At 37.5% G+C, this 19018-nt stretch overlaps 2 protein-coding genes across 10 annotated transcripts in view; one reads left to right on the forward strand and one right to left on the reverse strand.

The window, feature by feature from the left end:
- The window catches only part of MRE11 (DNA repair and meiosis protein (Mre11)), a 30462-nt gene extending 17541 nt beyond the window's left edge, over positions 1 to 12921 (reverse strand). Inside the window, exons 1-13 of one of the 9 annotated variants that reach the window (XM_088894443.1) lie at positions 12793 to 12921; positions 12448 to 12505; positions 11279 to 11414; positions 10298 to 10455; positions 8877 to 8967; positions 3572 to 3691; positions 3364 to 3432; positions 3166 to 3257; positions 2921 to 3023; positions 2732 to 2839; positions 2553 to 2615; positions 2407 to 2478; positions 2203 to 2280 (exon numbers count right to left, since the gene is read on the reverse strand). In XM_088894443.1, coding sequence (XP_088750569.1) covers positions 2203 to 2280; positions 2407 to 2478; positions 2553 to 2615; positions 2732 to 2839; positions 2921 to 3023; positions 3166 to 3257; positions 3364 to 3432; positions 3572 to 3691; positions 8877 to 8967; positions 10298 to 10455; positions 11279 to 11356 — 1032 coding nt within the window. In that variant the 5' untranslated portion in view covers positions 11357 to 11414; positions 12448 to 12505; positions 12793 to 12921. Of the gene's footprint in view, positions 1 to 2202; positions 2281 to 2406; positions 2479 to 2552; positions 2616 to 2731; positions 2840 to 2920; positions 3024 to 3165; positions 3258 to 3363; positions 3433 to 3571; positions 3692 to 8876; positions 8968 to 10297; positions 10456 to 11278; positions 11415 to 12349; positions 12506 to 12792 lie in introns of those variants that run through there. The other 8 variants (XM_088894440.1, XM_010279629.3, XM_088894441.1 and 5 more) reach the window with 8 other exon arrangements.
- Positions 12922 to 13096: 175 nt separating this feature from the next.
- EMB1923 (embryo defective 1923) lies at positions 13097 to 18061 on the forward strand. Its single transcript, XM_010279626.3, has 2 exons — positions 13097 to 13532; positions 17194 to 18061. The coding sequence occupies exons 1-2, from the start codon at positions 13154 to 13156 to the stop codon at positions 17886 to 17888; spliced, it is 1074 nt and encodes a 357-aa protein (XP_010277928.1). The 5' UTR covers positions 13097 to 13153; the 3' UTR covers positions 17889 to 18061.
- The last annotated feature ends 957 nt before the right edge of the window (positions 18062 to 19018 follow it).

Consider the following 19018-nt stretch of genomic DNA (forward strand, 5'->3'; position numbering starts at 1 on the left):
AGACTATGGCTACATTTAACTTCTGTGAATAGGTCTCAGTAACACTATCCCATATCTCCTTAGCCGAAGACATCCAGAGATAATGCTGACTTATATGAGGTTGCATAGAATTGACCAACCATTCTATGATAGTATAGTTCTCTTGCATCCATCTCTCAAATTCAGGGTCTGTCTCTTCGGGTTTCACTTTACTACCTGTGAGATACCCGAGTTTTCCTCTACTACAGACATAAATTCTTATAGACTGTGCCCAAGCAAAATAATTTGTCCCATCTAGTTTGATTGTGGTCACACCAGTCAAAACGGAATCTACCAAGCCAAGACTGGAAACCGGCACTTGCTTGAACTCACTTTCTTATGGCTCCATTAATCAAACGAAAATCAAAGAACCAGAAATTTTGTCTATATAAACTTACTTGAAGTCAAACCAGAACCCAGATGCTTGAAAACTAGGGTTTTACTCCGTCCAGCTATTGAGAAGGAAGAGAGAAGATGCAACCACTCCTACCAGAGCTTCCCAATCTCTTCCAAACCCAAACCGCCCTCCTTTAGGAGTCAAAAGACACCTCTCAAGCACAGAGCGCCACACCCAAAGCTTCACCTTTACCTGTACCTTCGAAAATCTCTAATCGGCTAGGATTTTGGGCAGCAACAGAACAGCACCACTTCTTGGCAATATCCAGCCAGATTTAAACTCTCCAAACCCTCTACCAACTAGGCCAGAGATCCTCTGAACTATAGAGAACCTATCTCTCCGTACACTCTCTTAATCTAAGGGTGTATGGGAAAAGAGGAAGAAGAAAAAAGGAAGAAATAGACCTGATCTGATACCAATATGTAAATCAGTCCTCAAATATTAGGTGTAAATTTGAAGATTAGTGGGAAAAAAAGGAAGAAGAGAAGTAAGAGCAATAGTACAAGAGAAGAAGATGGCGAAAAGAGAAGGAAGAAGAAGAAGAAGATTTGAATTATCTTCCCTTTCTCCTCTAATCCTTTTTTATTAAGAATTAATGTTAGAATAATGACAAATATGCCCTTAAGTGGGCGGCCAGCTAGGCAGTAACATAAAGAGATTAAACAAAAAGAAATAACAGGCCCATTAAGAGAGGCCCATTAACCAACAAGAAAAGAAAAGATATTACAACAGAAGATACTAGGACCCATTCGGCCCAGTCTCTTTACACTGTTCAGTCCGAGCAACCTTTTTGAAGATTGCAACCCAGAAGTAATAAAAGGAAAGAAACGAAAGTCACCAACCTCTAGAAGAAGCTTCAATCAACCATCCACAGATTTCTGGAATTGCCTTCTTTTAGATTTTAGTCGAGTTCTGAGAGGAGAGGGGCCGAAGTGCTCTCAGAGCTGGGACGAGTTTGTTCCTGGTACTGTTCCTTCTCAGGGCTGGGTCGAAGTGTTCTCAGATGTGCTACGACCAGAGAATGGATTTAGAGAGTATCATCCCGCTCTGATACCATGTTTTTGGCTAGGAGAAGAAGAGAAGAAGAAGATGAAGGAGAAGAAGAGACGAAGGATATGAGAATCCGAGAAGATGAGCCTACGGCTCCAGCTCTATTATATTAAATAGTAGGGCGACTAAACAAAATAAAACAAAAGAAACAGATAAAAATGCCCCTCTACGGCGTATAATACAAATTACATCAATACTAAATCTAAAGACCTTGATAATTTAGAAATTTTATTAGTACAACTAGCTTCCCAAAGCTTCCTCTATAAAGAAGAGCCATAAATGAGTTTGTTTTCAGGAAGAAAAAAGAATTTGAAGGGTAGAATAACCAAAAATCCAATCAAATAACTAATTTTCATCCAAAAGAAAATGCAGTTGATCAAAACTCTATCATTGAGGATGCGACATATTGCATGCTCAAATGAGGAGATTTTCATTTTGCTTATATTTATCGATTTGGCAATTCACATAAGAACTTCTTCCATCTATCTCAATACAGTGATTTCCACAGAATTGGTTCCATCCAAGATTTGGATAGAACAATTGAACTGTAAGATTGCTCCACCTATTTTCGATAATTGTAAGTTAGAATCATATGGATTTTTCACTTTTAAGTACTACCAAGTTGAACAAAAGAGAGTCGTTTCAAAAGTTAGTTTTGAAAATAAGAATAAGATTAGCATATTATGGAATATCCAACAACATGGTCAACTTAAAACTCCAAAAAGAAATCATATTACCTTTATTCGGATTAATGGTAGCTTGATCTCTGGTCTGCTGGCAGCCTTTTCATTAGACTTGTCTATTAGGTTTCTAACCTAAAAGGATTTAACCTTATAAATATAACAATAATATGTTTTCACCAAGAAAAAATGTCAAAGAAGAGCTAAAAACAGAGTCCACAATCTCTTCTAAATGTATGAAATTAGGTATTTAGCGCTTACCACTTTGTCCAAATGTTCAAGAATGGATGTTTGGTCATTGGGATCAATGTCACTTACATCCTTTAATACAACCTATGTCATGGATATCCAACAGTTAAGAGATTTTCCTTACACAACTAAACAAAGTAGACTATTAAGTTACTTACTTCAGTATATTCAAAAGGTCTAACTGACTTTAGTGGTATCTTAGTGGGGCGATATTGATTTCCCTATGTAAGAAAAACTTCATTGAGTGTAAAAGACAACATGGTAAGAGGAACTAAGAAAAGAGGAACTCATACTTGTAAATAGGAATATATGAAGTAGAAACTTCCAACAAAACAACCTTAATTTCCAAAAGAAGTGCATGCTTAGGCTTTGCTTCCCCATCAATTAGTGAAGTTGCAACAGAGGAACCTGGTTGAGTAATGTGGAAGCCCATCCCTGAAACTTCCTGTTGAAATCAGAATCAGAAACTACCTTCAATAAAATACTATAACAGAGGTTAAATCATGAAAGCTAAATTTGGTGGCACCTTGGGATCAATAAGGCATTCATGTTCATGACCCCACACTATGAAGTCCAGGAATCGTGGCAGGAAATGCTCATTTATCGCATTTTTGGGATTTGCCTTTACCCTACAGACCACATGAGTATATAATGAAATACGGACATGATTGAATAAGACCACAGATCAGGTAGTTAAGAAATGGATGGACCTAGCGCATTCCAGTCCGGCATACGATCTAAGGTAGTCTAAACAATGAATAACCTAATAACCTGTTTTGATGAAGTACTAGGATGTTGAACCAATCTGAATCTTGGCACCCTTCTTGAGTTTCAGGTCGCATCCACTGTACAGCATGTGGTGTCTGAGGCATTAAATAACAGCAACAACAACAATAAAAACTCCAACAAATGCTCATTAGCTACAAACATATAAAGAGAAAGTGGTCCAGATGTCAAAATGGAAAATACCTGAAACATTCTATTAAGTCGTTCATCTCTAATGTTTCCTAGTCCATACAAAGCCACAGCTGTTGAACCCTGATCAGAGAGGAAAAATCCTATTATTTTCTATAAAGAAGTAAAAAGATAATCACACCATTAAAAACTATGACAAGTTTACATCATTCTGTAAAGAAGTAAATATTGCTCCTAGCAGTCAAGTCTTAGTGTGACAAACCTTCTTGATAAGTATAGGATAGATAGTGATCTGACCAACACCAGAGCCTCCGAGGACCATTTTCCCAAAATAGTTCACAAGATTGCATGCAGAAAGGATATCAATTGCAGAAAGGTTGTCCTGTTGCCCACATAAGAAAACGAGGTCATTGTAGTAGAAAATGAACAAGAATGTCAACTTTTAAAGATCAACAAATACCATTAATGGATTAACTGCATTCAAGTAGCCCAAAGAGAAGCTCAACAAATAGGTTAAAAAAGTTAACATATATTGATCATTAAATCCCCTCCCCTCAATAAAAAATGTATGAACATCAGATTTATTCTTCTAAGGTGGTAAAACATGTACAAGTATTTCCTGCACTTGGCTCATTACTAGCAGCTTAACAATGTGGATGCCTAGACAACTGCTATTTACATACTGCTTGCCTGGAACCTAACTAAGCAAAATGGTTGTCTAAACAATGTTTTGCTATCAAGCAGACTAAAAAGCCAGAAAATCCCCTATGCTAAAAAATGCATTTGACAAGGTAGGCATTTACTCTATTACAATATTATAATCCTCCATAAAGAAAGATACTCTATTGCAAAACTAGCCAAAAGGAAAACTAAAAAAAACATAAGACCAATCAATCTCTCACATAGTTGTCAAGGCTCCTGATTTCAGCAAGGAAGAAAGATCTCGATCAAGAGAAGAGAGGAGGAGAGAAGAAGAGAGGAGAGAATGAAGAGGCGAGAAGATTGAGACCAAAAACACAAGCTGGCGGTGCCAGAATTTGTATTTATATGTTAGGGCGACTAAATAAAATATAAAAGGTAAAAATGACAAAAGTGCCCCTGTGGCACATAACTAAAATTACATCAGTCCCCCTCAAGTTGGGGGGTAGATATCAATCATCCCCAACTTGTCACAAAGATTATAGTGCCACATGGAATTTACTCCTTTAGTAAGGTTGTTTGCAAGTTATTCCTCAGAGCTGATGTAGGGAGTGCAAACTTATCCTTTTTCCAATTTTTCCCTAATGAAGTGTTTGTCAACCTCTATATGTTTAGTTCTATCATGAAGAACAGGGTTGGTTGCAATGTTAATAGCAGCCTTATTGTCACAGTATAATGACATAGGATCACTGAGAGGAAAGCCCAATTCACCCAAGAGATTCTTTATCCATTGAAGTTCTGCCACACCATAAGACATGGCTCTATATTCAGCTTTTGCATGCATAAACTGACTAAGGACTCCCACTGCATACCCAATGTGGTCTTGTCATAGATAGGTAGAGAAGTCTGCCCACCAATCTTTGATACTACTTTATGTTTGTTATGGGCTCATCACAACAATCCCCGAGCCTGTGGTTTACATCTATAGGAGTGTCTGCAGGTTTTGCCCAAAGATTTCCCGTATCTTTCAGGATATCAAGAACATATTTCCTCTGGGAGATGAAGATACCCTGATTAGAGTGAACCACTTCAATTCCAAGGAAATAGCGTAAAGGCCCCAAATCCTCTACTTCAAATTGAGTGGCCAAGAATCTCTTCAATCTCTGTATCTCTGAGTCCCAATCACCGATGATAATAATGTCATCGACATACACAATTAAAGTTGCCATTCTTCCTTGCTCTCTCTTCACAAAAGCTCTGTTTGGTTTGTGGGATGGGAAAGATAAAAAGGGAATATTCCAAAAATATTCCTTTTTCTTTCATTTGTTTTGAGGGAAATAAAGGGATGGGATGAGAAAAATGTGGGATGTCAGATCCCAAAATCATGGATTTGGGGTTGCACCAAAACCGTGCGATCCTGGTGGAAAATTTTGAGAAATCACTGTTACCATCAACGACGAACAAAGAAGGGAGAGAACCAATGCCTTCCTCGTTACCATCGGCAATCTGCTACCTCCCCTTCGCCGTTCGAACCTAGAAACAGAGCAACGGTAGCGGCTTCTCTTTCTTCTTCTTCTGCTATCTCCCCTTTCGAACCCAGATCTGCTACCTTCCCCATTCAAAGCCAAAAGCAGAGCAGCGGCTTCTCTTTCTTCTTCTCCTACCTCCCCTTTCAAACCCAAATCTGCTACCTTCCCCATTCGAATCCAGAAGCAGAGCAGCGGCGGCAGCTTCTCTTTCTTCTTCTTCTGCTACATCCCCTTTCGAACCCAGATCTACTACTACCTTCCTCGTTCGAACCCAGAAGCAGAGCAGCGGCGGTGGCTTCTCTTTCTTCTTCTTCTACTACCTCCCCTTTCGAACCCAGATCTGCTACCTTCCCCATTCGAACCTAGAAGCAAAGCAACGGCGACGGCTTCTCTTTCTTCTTTTGCTACCTCCCCTTTCGAACCCAGATCTGCTACCTCCCCTTCCTCCCTCTCTTCTTCTCTTTCTTCTTCCATCTTTTGTTTTTCACCCAAAAAAAGCACTATTCATCGTCTTCTCGACAATGAACACAGGAAATACCAGCGGCACCGTTCATCATCTTCGCTTTCAGCCGGCGAACTACTATTCGTCTTCCTCTTGGTGAAATAGAGCACCCCACAGCGGCTTCCTCTTCGCCACAGTGCTTTTCCCATTATTTTCCCATATCTAAAACCAAACAACGGAAGTGTAAATAATAATATCATCTGCAAACTAGATCCTTAAGATTTCCCACTCTTCTTGGCTTGCTTCCCTCACAAAAAATAATAATATCATCTGCAAACTAGAGATGAGTTATAGAGACATTATTCCTTCCGATCTTCCAACCACCTATTACCCCCTCCCTATCTGCTTTTGATATTAATCTACCCAACACATCTGCCACCAAAGTAAAAAGAAAAGGAGAAAGAGGATCACCCTGTCTCAACCCTTTGCAAGCTGGAAATAAGTCCTTTACCACTCCATTCACTAGCATAGAGTAATGAACCGAAGTGAGGCAACCAATCATCCATAAACGCCATCTCTCCCCAAACCCACAAGTCCTAAGTATCTCCAAGAGGAAACTCCAGCCCACCATATCATATGCTTTCTCAAGGTCCAACTTGCAAGCAAAGCCTAAACCCCCCTGATTTCCTCATATCCTCTACACACTCATTTGCTATTAGGATTTGATTGGTTATCTGCCTATCTTGTATGAAGGCTCCTTGAGCATGGTAAGACCACTTTGATCCTTAAGAATAGCACATTTTCCAAGATTTTATAGATGCTCGTCACCAAGCTAATGGGCCTGTAGTCTTTTGGGTGTTTAGCATCAATCTTTTTCGGAATGAAGGCTAAAAAAGTGGCATTTATTCCAAGGCTAATCACATGTCTCTCTTCAAACTCCTTGAAAACCTCAACCAGATCCTCCTTAATTATTCTCTAACAATCTTGGTAAAAGGCCATGGTGAAACCATCTAGGCCTGGTGCCTTTGATCTATCCATAGAGAACACCGCTTGTTTGATTTCTTCTTCTTCAAAGTTCCTTTCTAGCCAACCTGAAATGCTCTCGTCTAGCCTTGGCCACTCTAATCCTTCCAGCCTCTCTCTAATGTTTAGAGGTCCTCTCATCCTTGATTTGAAGTGATCCACAAAAATCCTTTCTATCTCTTCTTGAGAGGAGAAGATTTCTCCATCAATTTCTAATTTGGTCATAGAATTTCTTCTCCGTCTCCCATTGGCCAAAGCATGAAAATATTTGGTATTCCCATCACCTTCCTTGATCCATTTGTGCCTTGCTTTTGCCTTCATGAGATTTCCTCTCCATAGAACACTTCTTCCAATTCTTTTTTTAGTTTCCATCTTAACTCTCCTGTTCATTCATTGTTCTTTGGGCTTCTTTCTCATCCAAAACCTCAATGCTTGAAAGTAAATTAGATTTGTGCTCCTCTATTCTCCCAAACTGATCTCCACTCCACTCTTTTATTTTGGCCCTCAACATTTTCAGTTTTTTGTGGAACCACACTCCTTTCCATTTTACACCCCTCAATTCCTCACTCCATTATTCCCCAACCTTCTTTACAAAATCTGGGTGTGTCAACCACATGTTCTCAAATCTAAAAAGCCTAAGCCCACCACCTAACCGCTCCTATCCTAACATAATAGGGCAGTGATCAAAAGTGACTCTAGGTAAGGCTTTTGTCACCAAACCCCTCCAAAGATTTTCCCACGCCGCATTAAAAAGAAAACGGTCCAGCTTTAAGCAGGTTGGGTTTTCCTGGAAGCTAGTCCAAGTAAAGATGGCTTGAAGTAATGGGAATTCCTTTAGCTCACAAAATTAATAGCTTGGAAATGCTACAGAATTGAAAACCCAATTTATGTCTCTCATTTACTAATTTCCTGTTTTTTTGTTGCAGATACATGGAATTGGTTTTTTTCTTTGTTTGGGTGCAGGTAGTCCATAGTCCTTACAGCGGAGGCTAATTTGTTGTTTGATCCTTCTAGGTTTACTTGGCCAAAAAAGAGGGGAAGGACAATGTGGAGGTGTGTCAAAGCAGCCTTAGTTTGGACTATTTGGGAAGAGAGGAATATGAGAATCTTCTCTGAGAAGGAGAGAAGCAAGGAACAAATAAGGGACTATGTGATGATTAGAGTGATTCATTGGATCAAATCTATGGATCTGTTTTCTCAAGTTTCTCCTAATGACCTGTGGAGAAATTGGGAAGGAGTGGCAAGAAGTTCTTCCAGAAGGGAAAGGATAAATGCTGTATGGCTACCCCCACCTGAAAACTATGTGAAGCTGAATTTTGACGGGAGAAGCAGGGGGAATCCAAGACCTGCTGGTATAGGAGGGGTTGTGAGAGACATGGATGGCAAACTGTTAGCCTTGTTCTTTGGCCCAGTGGGGATTGGGGGCTCTCTCAAGGAAGAATTACCTGCTGCCTTACAAGGAGCACAAATTGTTAAATGCTAATGAATTGAATATAACCAATTTGGTGATAGAAGGGAACTCAAAACTGGTGGTGGATTGGTTAAACGATCCAGATTCTATAATATGGTGTTATAGGGATGAGATAAAAAAGTTTTCATGGATCACCAAGGATATAAGCTTGAGGATAGAATGGGTGAGGAGATCGGTGAATGGGTTAGCTGATACCCTTGCCAAACAAGGGGTGAATAGACAATCTTTGTTTTGGGCTCACCTGTAATAGTTTATGTTCTGTTTTTGTTTATAGAGAGGTAGCATCTCGTGCCTCTCTAAGGGATGCTTGTAATGCCTATACCTTCAGAATTAATAAAATCTATTCTCATTTATCAAAAAAAAGATATGAAAACATTCTACAAACATGACATAAAGAGCATGTGTGCATGAAATCAATTATATTAAGTATATGAAATAATATCAATATTGTAATTTTACCTACCACTCCAGCAGGATCATCATGATTTCCATGAATGCTAAACACTGGTAAACCAACATTGAAGTTGGGATCTTCATAATTGACATGCCCAAATCTGGATGAACAAATCAATGTTATTACAGTTGAAAGACTGCTCATAAAAAAGTTGCTACATGAATTATTTAAAAAGATAAGAACTTATTTACATTTCAGGCATTATAAGTTTAGTTTCCCTGGTTGCTATATGCCATAATCCATAGCAACAGGAATATGAATATCCATGCACATCTATCTAAATAGTATGAAGAGAAGAGGAGAAAAAAGCAAGTCTAACGCTTATGAAGAAAGCCAATTCACCAAAGGCAATGACACATTGCCACTTAACTGGAAACTTGAGTAAGCTTAGGACGGAGAATCTATAGCATTATCCCATGCTAGTCTGACAAGAAAATCCTATCTTTCTTTGATTTCAAGTACTTTGAAGAACAGAATGCAAAAAATCACCTACAAAAATTGGAAAGTTCCCAATCTTTTTTTTTTTTTTGATAAATGAATGGCAATTTTATTAATAAGAGAAGAAAGTGTACAATCACCCTAAGAGGAAGCACGAGATGTTACCCACCCACCCCTAGAAATGAGAACATAACCACACCCTTAACAGAATACAATCATTATGCAGCCCATAACAGTTCAACCCTAGGAGCCCCTTGTTTAGCCAAAGAATCAGACATGGCATTTGCTTATCTGCTAACCCATGAAATCTGACTGACATATTCCTTATAAGCCAATTAGCTTTCTTGAGAAGATCCCTGTAGCCCCAAAAAACTGTTTCTGGATCTGACAACCAACCCACTACCACCTTAGAGTCTCCCTCAACTATCAAGTTCTCCACTCCAAGTTGGTTGAAAACAAGGATAGAGCGTTGCTATTCTTATCTCTCAAAATCCCTCCTATACCCGAAGGTCCTGGATTACCTTGACTACTCTTGTCAAAATTCAGCTTTACAACACCCTAAGGATGGTGTCTCCATTCTGCTTGTAATCTATTCTTTTTGGAGGCTGTGGAGGCCACTCTACCCAACTTTTCAAAAAATCACCATAAGAATAACTCATAAAGAGGTCCGAGGTTTTCAGCCAAAGAATTGACCTTGTCAATATGCACATAATTAAATAGGAGCTGGCTTCTTTGGGAGGAAAGGAAAGAAGCCAGTTCCTAATCATTATTGAAATTTCAATGAACATAATTAAATAAAAGTAGAATTGGGGGCTCTGCAACAGAGAAAAAGGTTTCACAAAAAGATGTGTTTAAGAACCCAACTAGTCCTTGGTAAATGAACTCTTAATGAACCCCATGCCATGACATGGACTGTTAGCAGAGCACTAGGTCCAATATCTGACCCATGACATACACAAGATCTACAAGAACAGATGCATGTAAAATAGTACATGTTTGCAAAATTAACTGTCTGATCGCTGACAACTTGGAATTGCACTGGTCGATCATTGAGGCAATAACGGCGAAGGATCTCTATGGTCTTCACCAAAGTCGACCTTGAGGGCTTGTTCTCATGGAAGAGATCACCACCAAGAAGTAAGAAATCTACCTGAAACCAACATTGAGGTGTTTATAATACTAGCAACAATTTTCCAAGATTAATTACATGCCCATGCCCATGTATCATGTATGACGACATGTATGCATACTGCATGTGCAATTTCTGTTTATATATATATATATATATATATATATATATCTTTCTGATTGGGAGTTTCAATTACCATGCTTGTAATCTTATTTCTAATACGATGAATGTTATATATCATGTGAGGCAAATATACTTAATAAATACACATATGTATGTATTTGTGTATGCATTTATGTATATTTTATATATATATATATATAATTTGTATGCACAAATACAATATGCATATTTATGTTTGATAAATGTTTCTATATAAGTAAACTGATAGCCAGTATTAGCAACAACAAGAATAGCAGAATTGTTCAGTCTCCAGTTGGCTAAATCTATGAATTTTAAGAACATCTTGATTAAAGGGGATTCACTTGTGGTTGTAGGTTGGCTAAAGAAGAACAATGCAGGATGACATGGAGATATAGATACACAATGAGAGAAATCATGGTTTTGGCAGCACAGCTAGGAACAAATTACAGATGGGATCCTAGATCAGAAAACTCTGACTGATGAGCTAGATAAACAAAGGGCAAATCAGAGAGACTTGTCTTGTGAAATGATAGATCAGGGGTGAAGATTGTTCGCGTATAGTGAATGTAAGAAGGCTAGCCATCATAGTGGATGTAAAGAAAATCATGTTGTAAATGTTTACTTCATTATTAAATTAGTTGTTACTCATCAAAAGAATAAGTATTAGCAACAAACAAGTTGAAAGTGGAGTAACTGTTACCTGCTTTTGCTCTGCAATTGAGCATATCTCCTCAAATGCCTGAAAAGAATCATGCCGGCGGATTTCATCCTTCTCCATATAGCCCAGATGGCAATCAGTTGCAACAAGCACTCGAAGTGTGTTGCTTGTATCCTCCCTAAAATTGCCAGCATTATGTAAGCACATAAAATAACTAGTTGAAAGGAGAAATATCTAATCCCCTGTAGATAATAGAATAGCTCAAATCATAAAAAATAAAAAAAAGCATGCTTAGCCCAAAAAAAAATATATATCTACACTTTCAGCAAGTTAAAACATGCAAGCATACAAGCAAAAAGGAACACAGAAATGTGAAGTAGAATTATGTGATGCAATTGCATCACACTTTAGTGTCTTTTTTTCTTTTTTCCTTTCTTGAGGCTCTTTGTGGCTCTTGGAAGATAAGTGTGTTTGTCTTCCACTTGTAAATTTTCTACTGATGATTTAATGAAAGTGTTATTGATCAAAAAAAAAAATTTATGTGATGCAATTGTAGAATTACATGAGTAGGAAAAACATAGGGTAGAGACCCTTGAATCTAAATACCCGCCTGAAAGATATCTAAACCCAACATACTAGACAAAAAGTAAGCCTAAACCATACCAGAAAAAAGGGAGAAACTTATAAACCACTGCATGCTTTTCATGACTGCCCATTAAGGTACAAAACATCAGATATTCAGGACTATATGATATAAATAATCTAGAGACAACAAAAATCTCATAATGTCCCCCAGATTGAAGGTACTAAAGAAGAATCGGCAGAGCAAAAATAGTAAAGACTTCATGGTTAATTTTTTTATTTCAACATATTCCACGTATTATAATGGTAGTATCGTATCACTACAGCATTCTCGTATTAATAATTTCGAATATTTTCTAGAGCCTCCAATATTTGGGGACAAAGGCACTTTATTAGCATCTTTATATATTTCATTAGGTCAGAGAATATTTTAATAAGGCATGCCACAAAAAAGCAGAACTGTTGGAAGAAGTGCATCATATTAGTCACTAGAAACAACCATTCTAGAAAATTGAGAAAACAGGTTCTTACATTGAAGAGTCACCCATGTTGTAGCAGCTATACTTCACACCCTACAAAGGGAGAAATACTGTTATCATAAAATCATAGGTGAGTAGAACAGACCAAACCTGAACTGGGCTACTTCATGTTTCTTATCCAGAAAAAGTAAAATGAGCCTCCAGAGTCCTGTTTCAAGCACCAAAATTTTAGCATTAAGTTAATATTCTAAATTAAAGTTGGAATCAAAATAAACTGCTTAACAAATACGTAAAGTTTTAATGGAAGTTAAACAATACTAAACAGAAAACCATAGAAAAGCAAAAATCAGATAACAACAAAGAAGATGAATTTGTGAACTTTCGGATTTAGGATAAATGAAGTACTCTTGACACGCAGAACACGAGAAGTGCAAAAAAGAAAACCCTAATTGCTGTACAAAAGAGTCCTACAGAAACAGAAACGGAGAACGTGACCTAATAGAAAGTGTAGCTTGCCTGCTGCTTGTTCAATAAGCTTCTCTGCAACTGCACGACAAGGAGAAAGAAAGGAGAGGATCCAAATGGTGGCGGGGAATTTTAAAATGAAAGTAGATGAAAAATATGTGAAGCCATATATCTATAACGCGAAATTGGCCCATGTGTTTCCTATATTGACAGTGATGTCCTTCATACTCTAGTCTTAACAGAAGGACACAACTCGTAATTATTGAAAAGGAAATGGCCATTTTTTAAGCTAAACCCTCTCCACCTCGGTGTCGTCTGTCGATATAAACCCCAATTTCTTCTCCGCGGAGCTTCAGGAAAATGGTGGAAGCTCTTGAATAATCTATATGCCATGTCAATGGCGACTTCTATTATCTGCTCTCCGAATTTAACTCTGAAATTCCCACTCCTTCCTCATAGAAACACTCCACAGACTCGTTTCTTCTCTCAGCATTCTGACCACATATTTAAGCTTCGTAGTTCTCTGAGTAGAACTCAGCCGATAAAGCCCAACTCAACTTTTAAGTTTTTAAGGTTTCCTTTGAAGCCTTCTGGTTTTCCGTCACGTGGAAATTTAGGGTTCTCTGCTGCTGCAAAAGATGGGGAACGAGAGGCTGTGCCCGTTGTCGACGAAGCTGAAGAGGCTCGAGGACAGAGTACAATGCCTTCGCGGTTCAGGTATTTGACCAAGGAAGCTCCAGATCGTCCTGTAAGGTGGCCATGGTTGATAGGTAAAGAATCTAATCGAATTTTGATCTTTTTATTGGTTAGGGTTTATCTCTTCGTTAAGCTTGGTGTTGTTTTAGATGGTACTTGGTATTAAACAATGCAAACCACTCTAATAAAAGAGCATTTATGGTACAAACCAATGATTGTAAACATATCTGGTATTTGAAATATGTATAAGAGTAGGATTAACAGATTCAGAGTTCGTGACCTAAAATTTCCTTGTATAAATTGATTTTCCATTCATTGCTTGGAGGTGGAAGAATGGACAGATTACAATTTTGTAAGGAATATGACAACGTTAATAATGTGACAGTCTCAACATCGTGTCTAAGGAAGATGTCAGAAATACTGAAGTAAATTAACTCATATACCTAGCCCACATGATCAGGTTCTTCTATATACCCAGCATTGTCACACAGAGTCACAGACCTATTTTTCTGCTATCACTTTCCTCCACGAGACCATGAATCATCAGGTTCTGCTACAAATCTCCAAAACCATCTTCCCAGAAGGGCTGTATTAAATTCTCTTGAAGCTCAAGAGAATTTAGATGAACTGATTATTGAGGCATCCACACATTTTAGTATTAAGAGTGAACTAAACAATATAGGCATTATCAATGTAACTTCTAAGTAATATAGTCCCCTAGCACAGTTATCAAGGTGAAACGCCAACACTTAGGCCACAAGGTATTTTCTCACCTTTATTATCACATCTTTTATGCATGCGTTCTTGGGACCTTCGTAGACAGAGGGAAAGGCAAGGCAAGCACAGAATCACAGACAGAAACCATATCATATGTGACATACTATGTTTTATTGTATTTCTGATATATGATACATATGGTCATATAGTATATTTATTAGTATGTTGTTCATTATTTATTTGCTTGAATTCTTTTTGCAATACGCCCTTGCTCAAAGTCAATGTGTTGTGATATTTATATGCTTGGATTCGTTGTGCCATTTAGTTGTGTCTTTCCTTATTTGGATTCTTGTTATATGAAAATTCATAATTATAGACATGCCTTTCCACTTTGCTAAATGGGATTGATGATATTTTATATGTAACATTGAAATTATTATCAAAAATGATATTGCCTGGTGAAATTGATGATGTAATGTGCCGTTATATGCAAATTACAAAATTAATTTTTATTAGCATTTTTTAACAACAAAATAATAAGAAGTTGAAATGTCGAAGATGTTGACATAGATTATGTCCAACAAATTATAGGTCTTCTTCCTTGATACCTAAGTTCTTTAGGTGAAAAGGAGGTACCCTGTTACCTATGCCTTGCTTCCTTGATACCTATCATGACACCGCTAAGATTCAGAAATACTTCTTTGCACTATCAAAGTAGCCCATTGGTTATGGAAGAGGAATTTAGAGACAAGTCTATTCACATTGTGGTTAGAGGATGGTGTATTATTGTAAACTCGTCAATCCACGAGCATGTTGGATAGATACTCCCTATTGGTTGCATTCAGATGTTAGATACTCCCTATTGGGTCGTGGAGACTGAGTCATTTTCTGACAGAGGCAAGGGATTTATTGGCTGCTTTAAATGCACATCTGTTCTGAATTCCAAGAGAACTTAATGCTCTTGCAGATGGGTTAGCAAAATTAGGTGCTCTTTTAGAAGATTTGTACTGTGAATTTGTGATAAGATCCCTCCTGTGTAAGTTGTAGGGGTCTGATCCCTGTTCTGTATTTGCTTTGTACACCTAGTGTACCCCTCTCTTATCTTATTGAACTCAGTTAACTTTTCTCAAAAAAAAAAAAAAAAAATGTTAGAGCGAGTTCATCATGCTACGCTCTGGTCTGGATCCATTGGATCTAAGGATTCAACTGTGACAGAGATCCTGTTAATACTTCAGACACTCAAGTTGATACTTGATACACCTAGGGATTTGACCAATTTGAGGTGAAGGAAGATTAGCAGGTGGTTATTGGTTAGATCATTTTTTTCTTTCAATCAATGTGGTTATTAATTGGATTAATAAGGGTACTGTGGGCACCTGGCTCCTATATCATCTCATCATAGAGGCTAGGGGGTTGTTTGATAACAGCCAAAATGGCTGATTGAATGACTTAATGTTTTTATTTTTTTTATAATTCTTACTGTTGTTTTTCTTTTGTGGCTAATTAGTCATGTAGGATATAGAAATTAGAGGTGCTCATGATTCGGTTAACTGAAACATGGGCCTAAATTCCAAACCGAACCAGTAATACCAGTTTTTGGAAAACCGGTAACCAAAACCGAACCGAAGCCGATCGGTTTGTTTAACCGCCAGTCCTATCACGTGAGCGATTTCAAATCTCCGTGTGAGTTTTTTTTTCTTTGTTTTTTCTCCCCGGTAAATTCATGAATCGTGATCCTGAATTAATAAATCCCGTGCATCGCACGAGTCCCCGCTAAAAATTAGAAATACATAAAAGATATACATATAAATATATATACCGGTCAGTTCGGTTAGCCACCAATTTTTTATATTGGTTAACCAAAACTGAACTGATACCTTTGGTTTTTCGAAAATACTGAACTGACCGGTTCGATTAACTGGAATTTTCAGTTCGGTCTCATCGGTTCAGTTCAGTTTGTTGGTTTTTCAGTTTTTCTTGCTCACCCCTAATAGAAATCAACTCAACATGCTACCCATCCAGCCCTTTCTTTCTGTTTTTTTTTTTTTTTTGATAAATGGTGATTTTATTAAAGGATGGAATCAAAGAAGTTACTCATTTCAGCCATGTCAGCTGTTACCAAATAGCCCCTATGTCTTTGGCATCCAAATTGAAAATCACATTTAGATGGATTCATCCAGTTCATTGGCAGACAGCTTGCTTAGGGGAGAGGTTGTGAGGGGTAAGTTTTACTGGGTATCTGTCCTTTGAAATGGTTTCCACATGATTCTTCTGCTACAATTACATGGATGTATTTCTTTGGTGTGGAAGGAATGCAAGTAACAAGGGATTGGGTTAGGTGGCTGAAGCCAGCCTAAACTTCTTGTGGTGTTTGACATACTTGTAATATTCTAAAACAATACTAATTTAACTATTTTCAACTATCTTGTTTTTTTCTAATACTGTGTCAATGTTGTCAAACGCATACTGGACACAAAATTGTTTTGGTCACTTGTTCTAGGTTCAATAGTCTGAACATCCAGTTCTACCATTTGACTCAAATAAAAAAATGCAAAAAAGAAAAATTTTAAAAATTGCAAATTCTTTTGTATCAAAATAGGTTTATAGCAATAAAAATTATACATTATAATAGATGTTGACACATGTATTTGAGGTACACTTCACCAAGTCAACATTTCTTAAAATTGAGCAGCCTAAACACTGTTTTGCTTATGAGTTCCTATTTCAAATGGTCCAACCATCTAGCCTGGTCCAAGTCTGGCAACACTGCTGTCTATACTAAATTCAAGTAACTTTTCTTTCCGTACTTGCTTTGCCAAAGTTTTCTGATAGTGTTTACTTGCATATCCTAGTACTGCCAGAGACCAGTATAAATATTTCATTTTTTTCCCTACATTTGTTTCAGATGTGATTCGTTCTTCTGGGAGATTTGATAGGGAAAGTAACACTAAAATGAAAAATTGAAAATTATATGGCTTGCTGAAATCTTTTGTTTTTTTATCTGTAAACATTTTGCAGCTCTGCCTTTTCTCGTTTATGCATGGAGAGCAGTTTTGTGGGAACTATCTAACTGGAAAAAGGTTGTTCTGGTTATTGTCCAGTTTGTGAGTTACCTCTTGAAATTTGTCATGGCCTTTATTTTCCATTTTATTGGTGATCCAATCACTGGGATGATCAGATGTATTGAGACTGTGCTCTATACCATTCGGTCCATCTATTCGGGTATAGTGGCAGCCACTCCTGTTCCGGAATTGACAGTGGTCATCATGCTGACTTCAGTAGTACTTGCCATTGCAGAAGCCACAATCCCAGACTCTATAAACAACCAGATGCATTTTCTCACAATGGCTGGCATAATTGGTTTTGCAGCTGTTAGGGGAATCATACCTGAGCTGCCCTTTTGGTTACTTCTCTTGGGGTTATTCAGTTTCTCAAAGTTTATTAAGAAAAGAAATGATGTTTCATCTGCATTACCTGTTGCTGCTGTGCTGGCTGCTGTTGGGGAGCCTTGGGTGAGAGTGCTGGCAATATTTTCATATCTAGGTCTTGCCATCTATCATCATTCAAAGATCTCCAAAGGGCACATGGAGACTGAAGAGGCAGTGATAGTTAGGAGGCTCCCTTTGCCACTGTTGAGTGCAGCCTTGGCCATTGGAATTCATCTTGCTGCAAAATGGCTCCGGTACAGGCATTTGACATGGATGATAGCATGACTTTTGATGCATTCTTTATGTAAAAAAGGACCCACTGCCCTTTAGATTGTAAATATGTCGTTGCTCTAAGAACTGGTAACTGATACCTTGCATTAAGGTGGCAATGCCTTCTTTTCTTTCTTATGTTGTTTGTTATGAAGTGTGATCTTTAATCAAACTGTTTTTTAAGATAAGGTGGTCTGATTGCAATTCAGTAATACTTTTTCTAACAGTGAAAAGGTCCTTCAGATATACTTGGAAATATATAGAATAGACAAATCACATGTACAACTGTGACCAAGTACAATGAGAGACTATATACACCATTAAAATTGGAACAGCATAACTATCTGGAATATCACAGCTCATAAGTGACCAAGATAGTATGGAAGTCAACAAATCATTCTCTCCTTAAATAGGCTTTCTATGCTGTATTTCGGCTCTTATTTGGGGCTGTGTCAGTGGACCAGATATTGGTCCAATCCAATCCCATAAATATTTTGGACTGGACTGGTCCAATTCAATGTCTTATTTGACTGTCCAACATGTTTAAATTGGCTTTAAGTCAGATTGCATCCAACCCAAACCTGGTCCATTGACACCCCTACTATCTTCTGTCACTGGACTGGATATTACTTCAATCTCACCCAGTCCAATATAAATCCATTACAGATGGACCAGGTGCAATTCAATTCAATAAATATTCTGGACCATTAAGTCTGAATTGGTCCAATTTAATGTCATATTGGACCGTCCAACCCATTCAAATTGGTTTTGATTCGAATTAGGGGTGAGCATTCGGTTTATTTGGTTAAAAACTGAATTGAACAAACTGAAATTTTTAAAACTGAAATTTTTAAAACTGAAATAAAATAAAAACCAAAACTAAAATCGAATTATAATAAAATCGAAATAATCGAACTGAAATTTTCAGTTCTGTTTTTGGTTATTTTGGTTAAAAAACGAATTTAATTAATATATATAATATTATATATTATATAATGAATTTTAATTAATTCGGTTTTTTTGGTTAATCGAATTTCTAAATTTGAAAACTGAAACCAAAAACCGAAATTGCTAAAAACTGAATTAACCAAACCAAATTACCCAAAAACTGAAAAAAAAAAATCAAAACTGAAAATTTTGGTTCG

Source organism: Nelumbo nucifera, chromosome 1 (assembly GCF_055504915.1).
Source record: "Nelumbo nucifera cultivar China Antique chromosome 1, China Antique-T2T, whole genome shotgun sequence".
Classification (NCBI taxonomy): domain Eukaryota; kingdom Viridiplantae; phylum Streptophyta; class Magnoliopsida; order Proteales; family Nelumbonaceae; genus Nelumbo; species Nelumbo nucifera.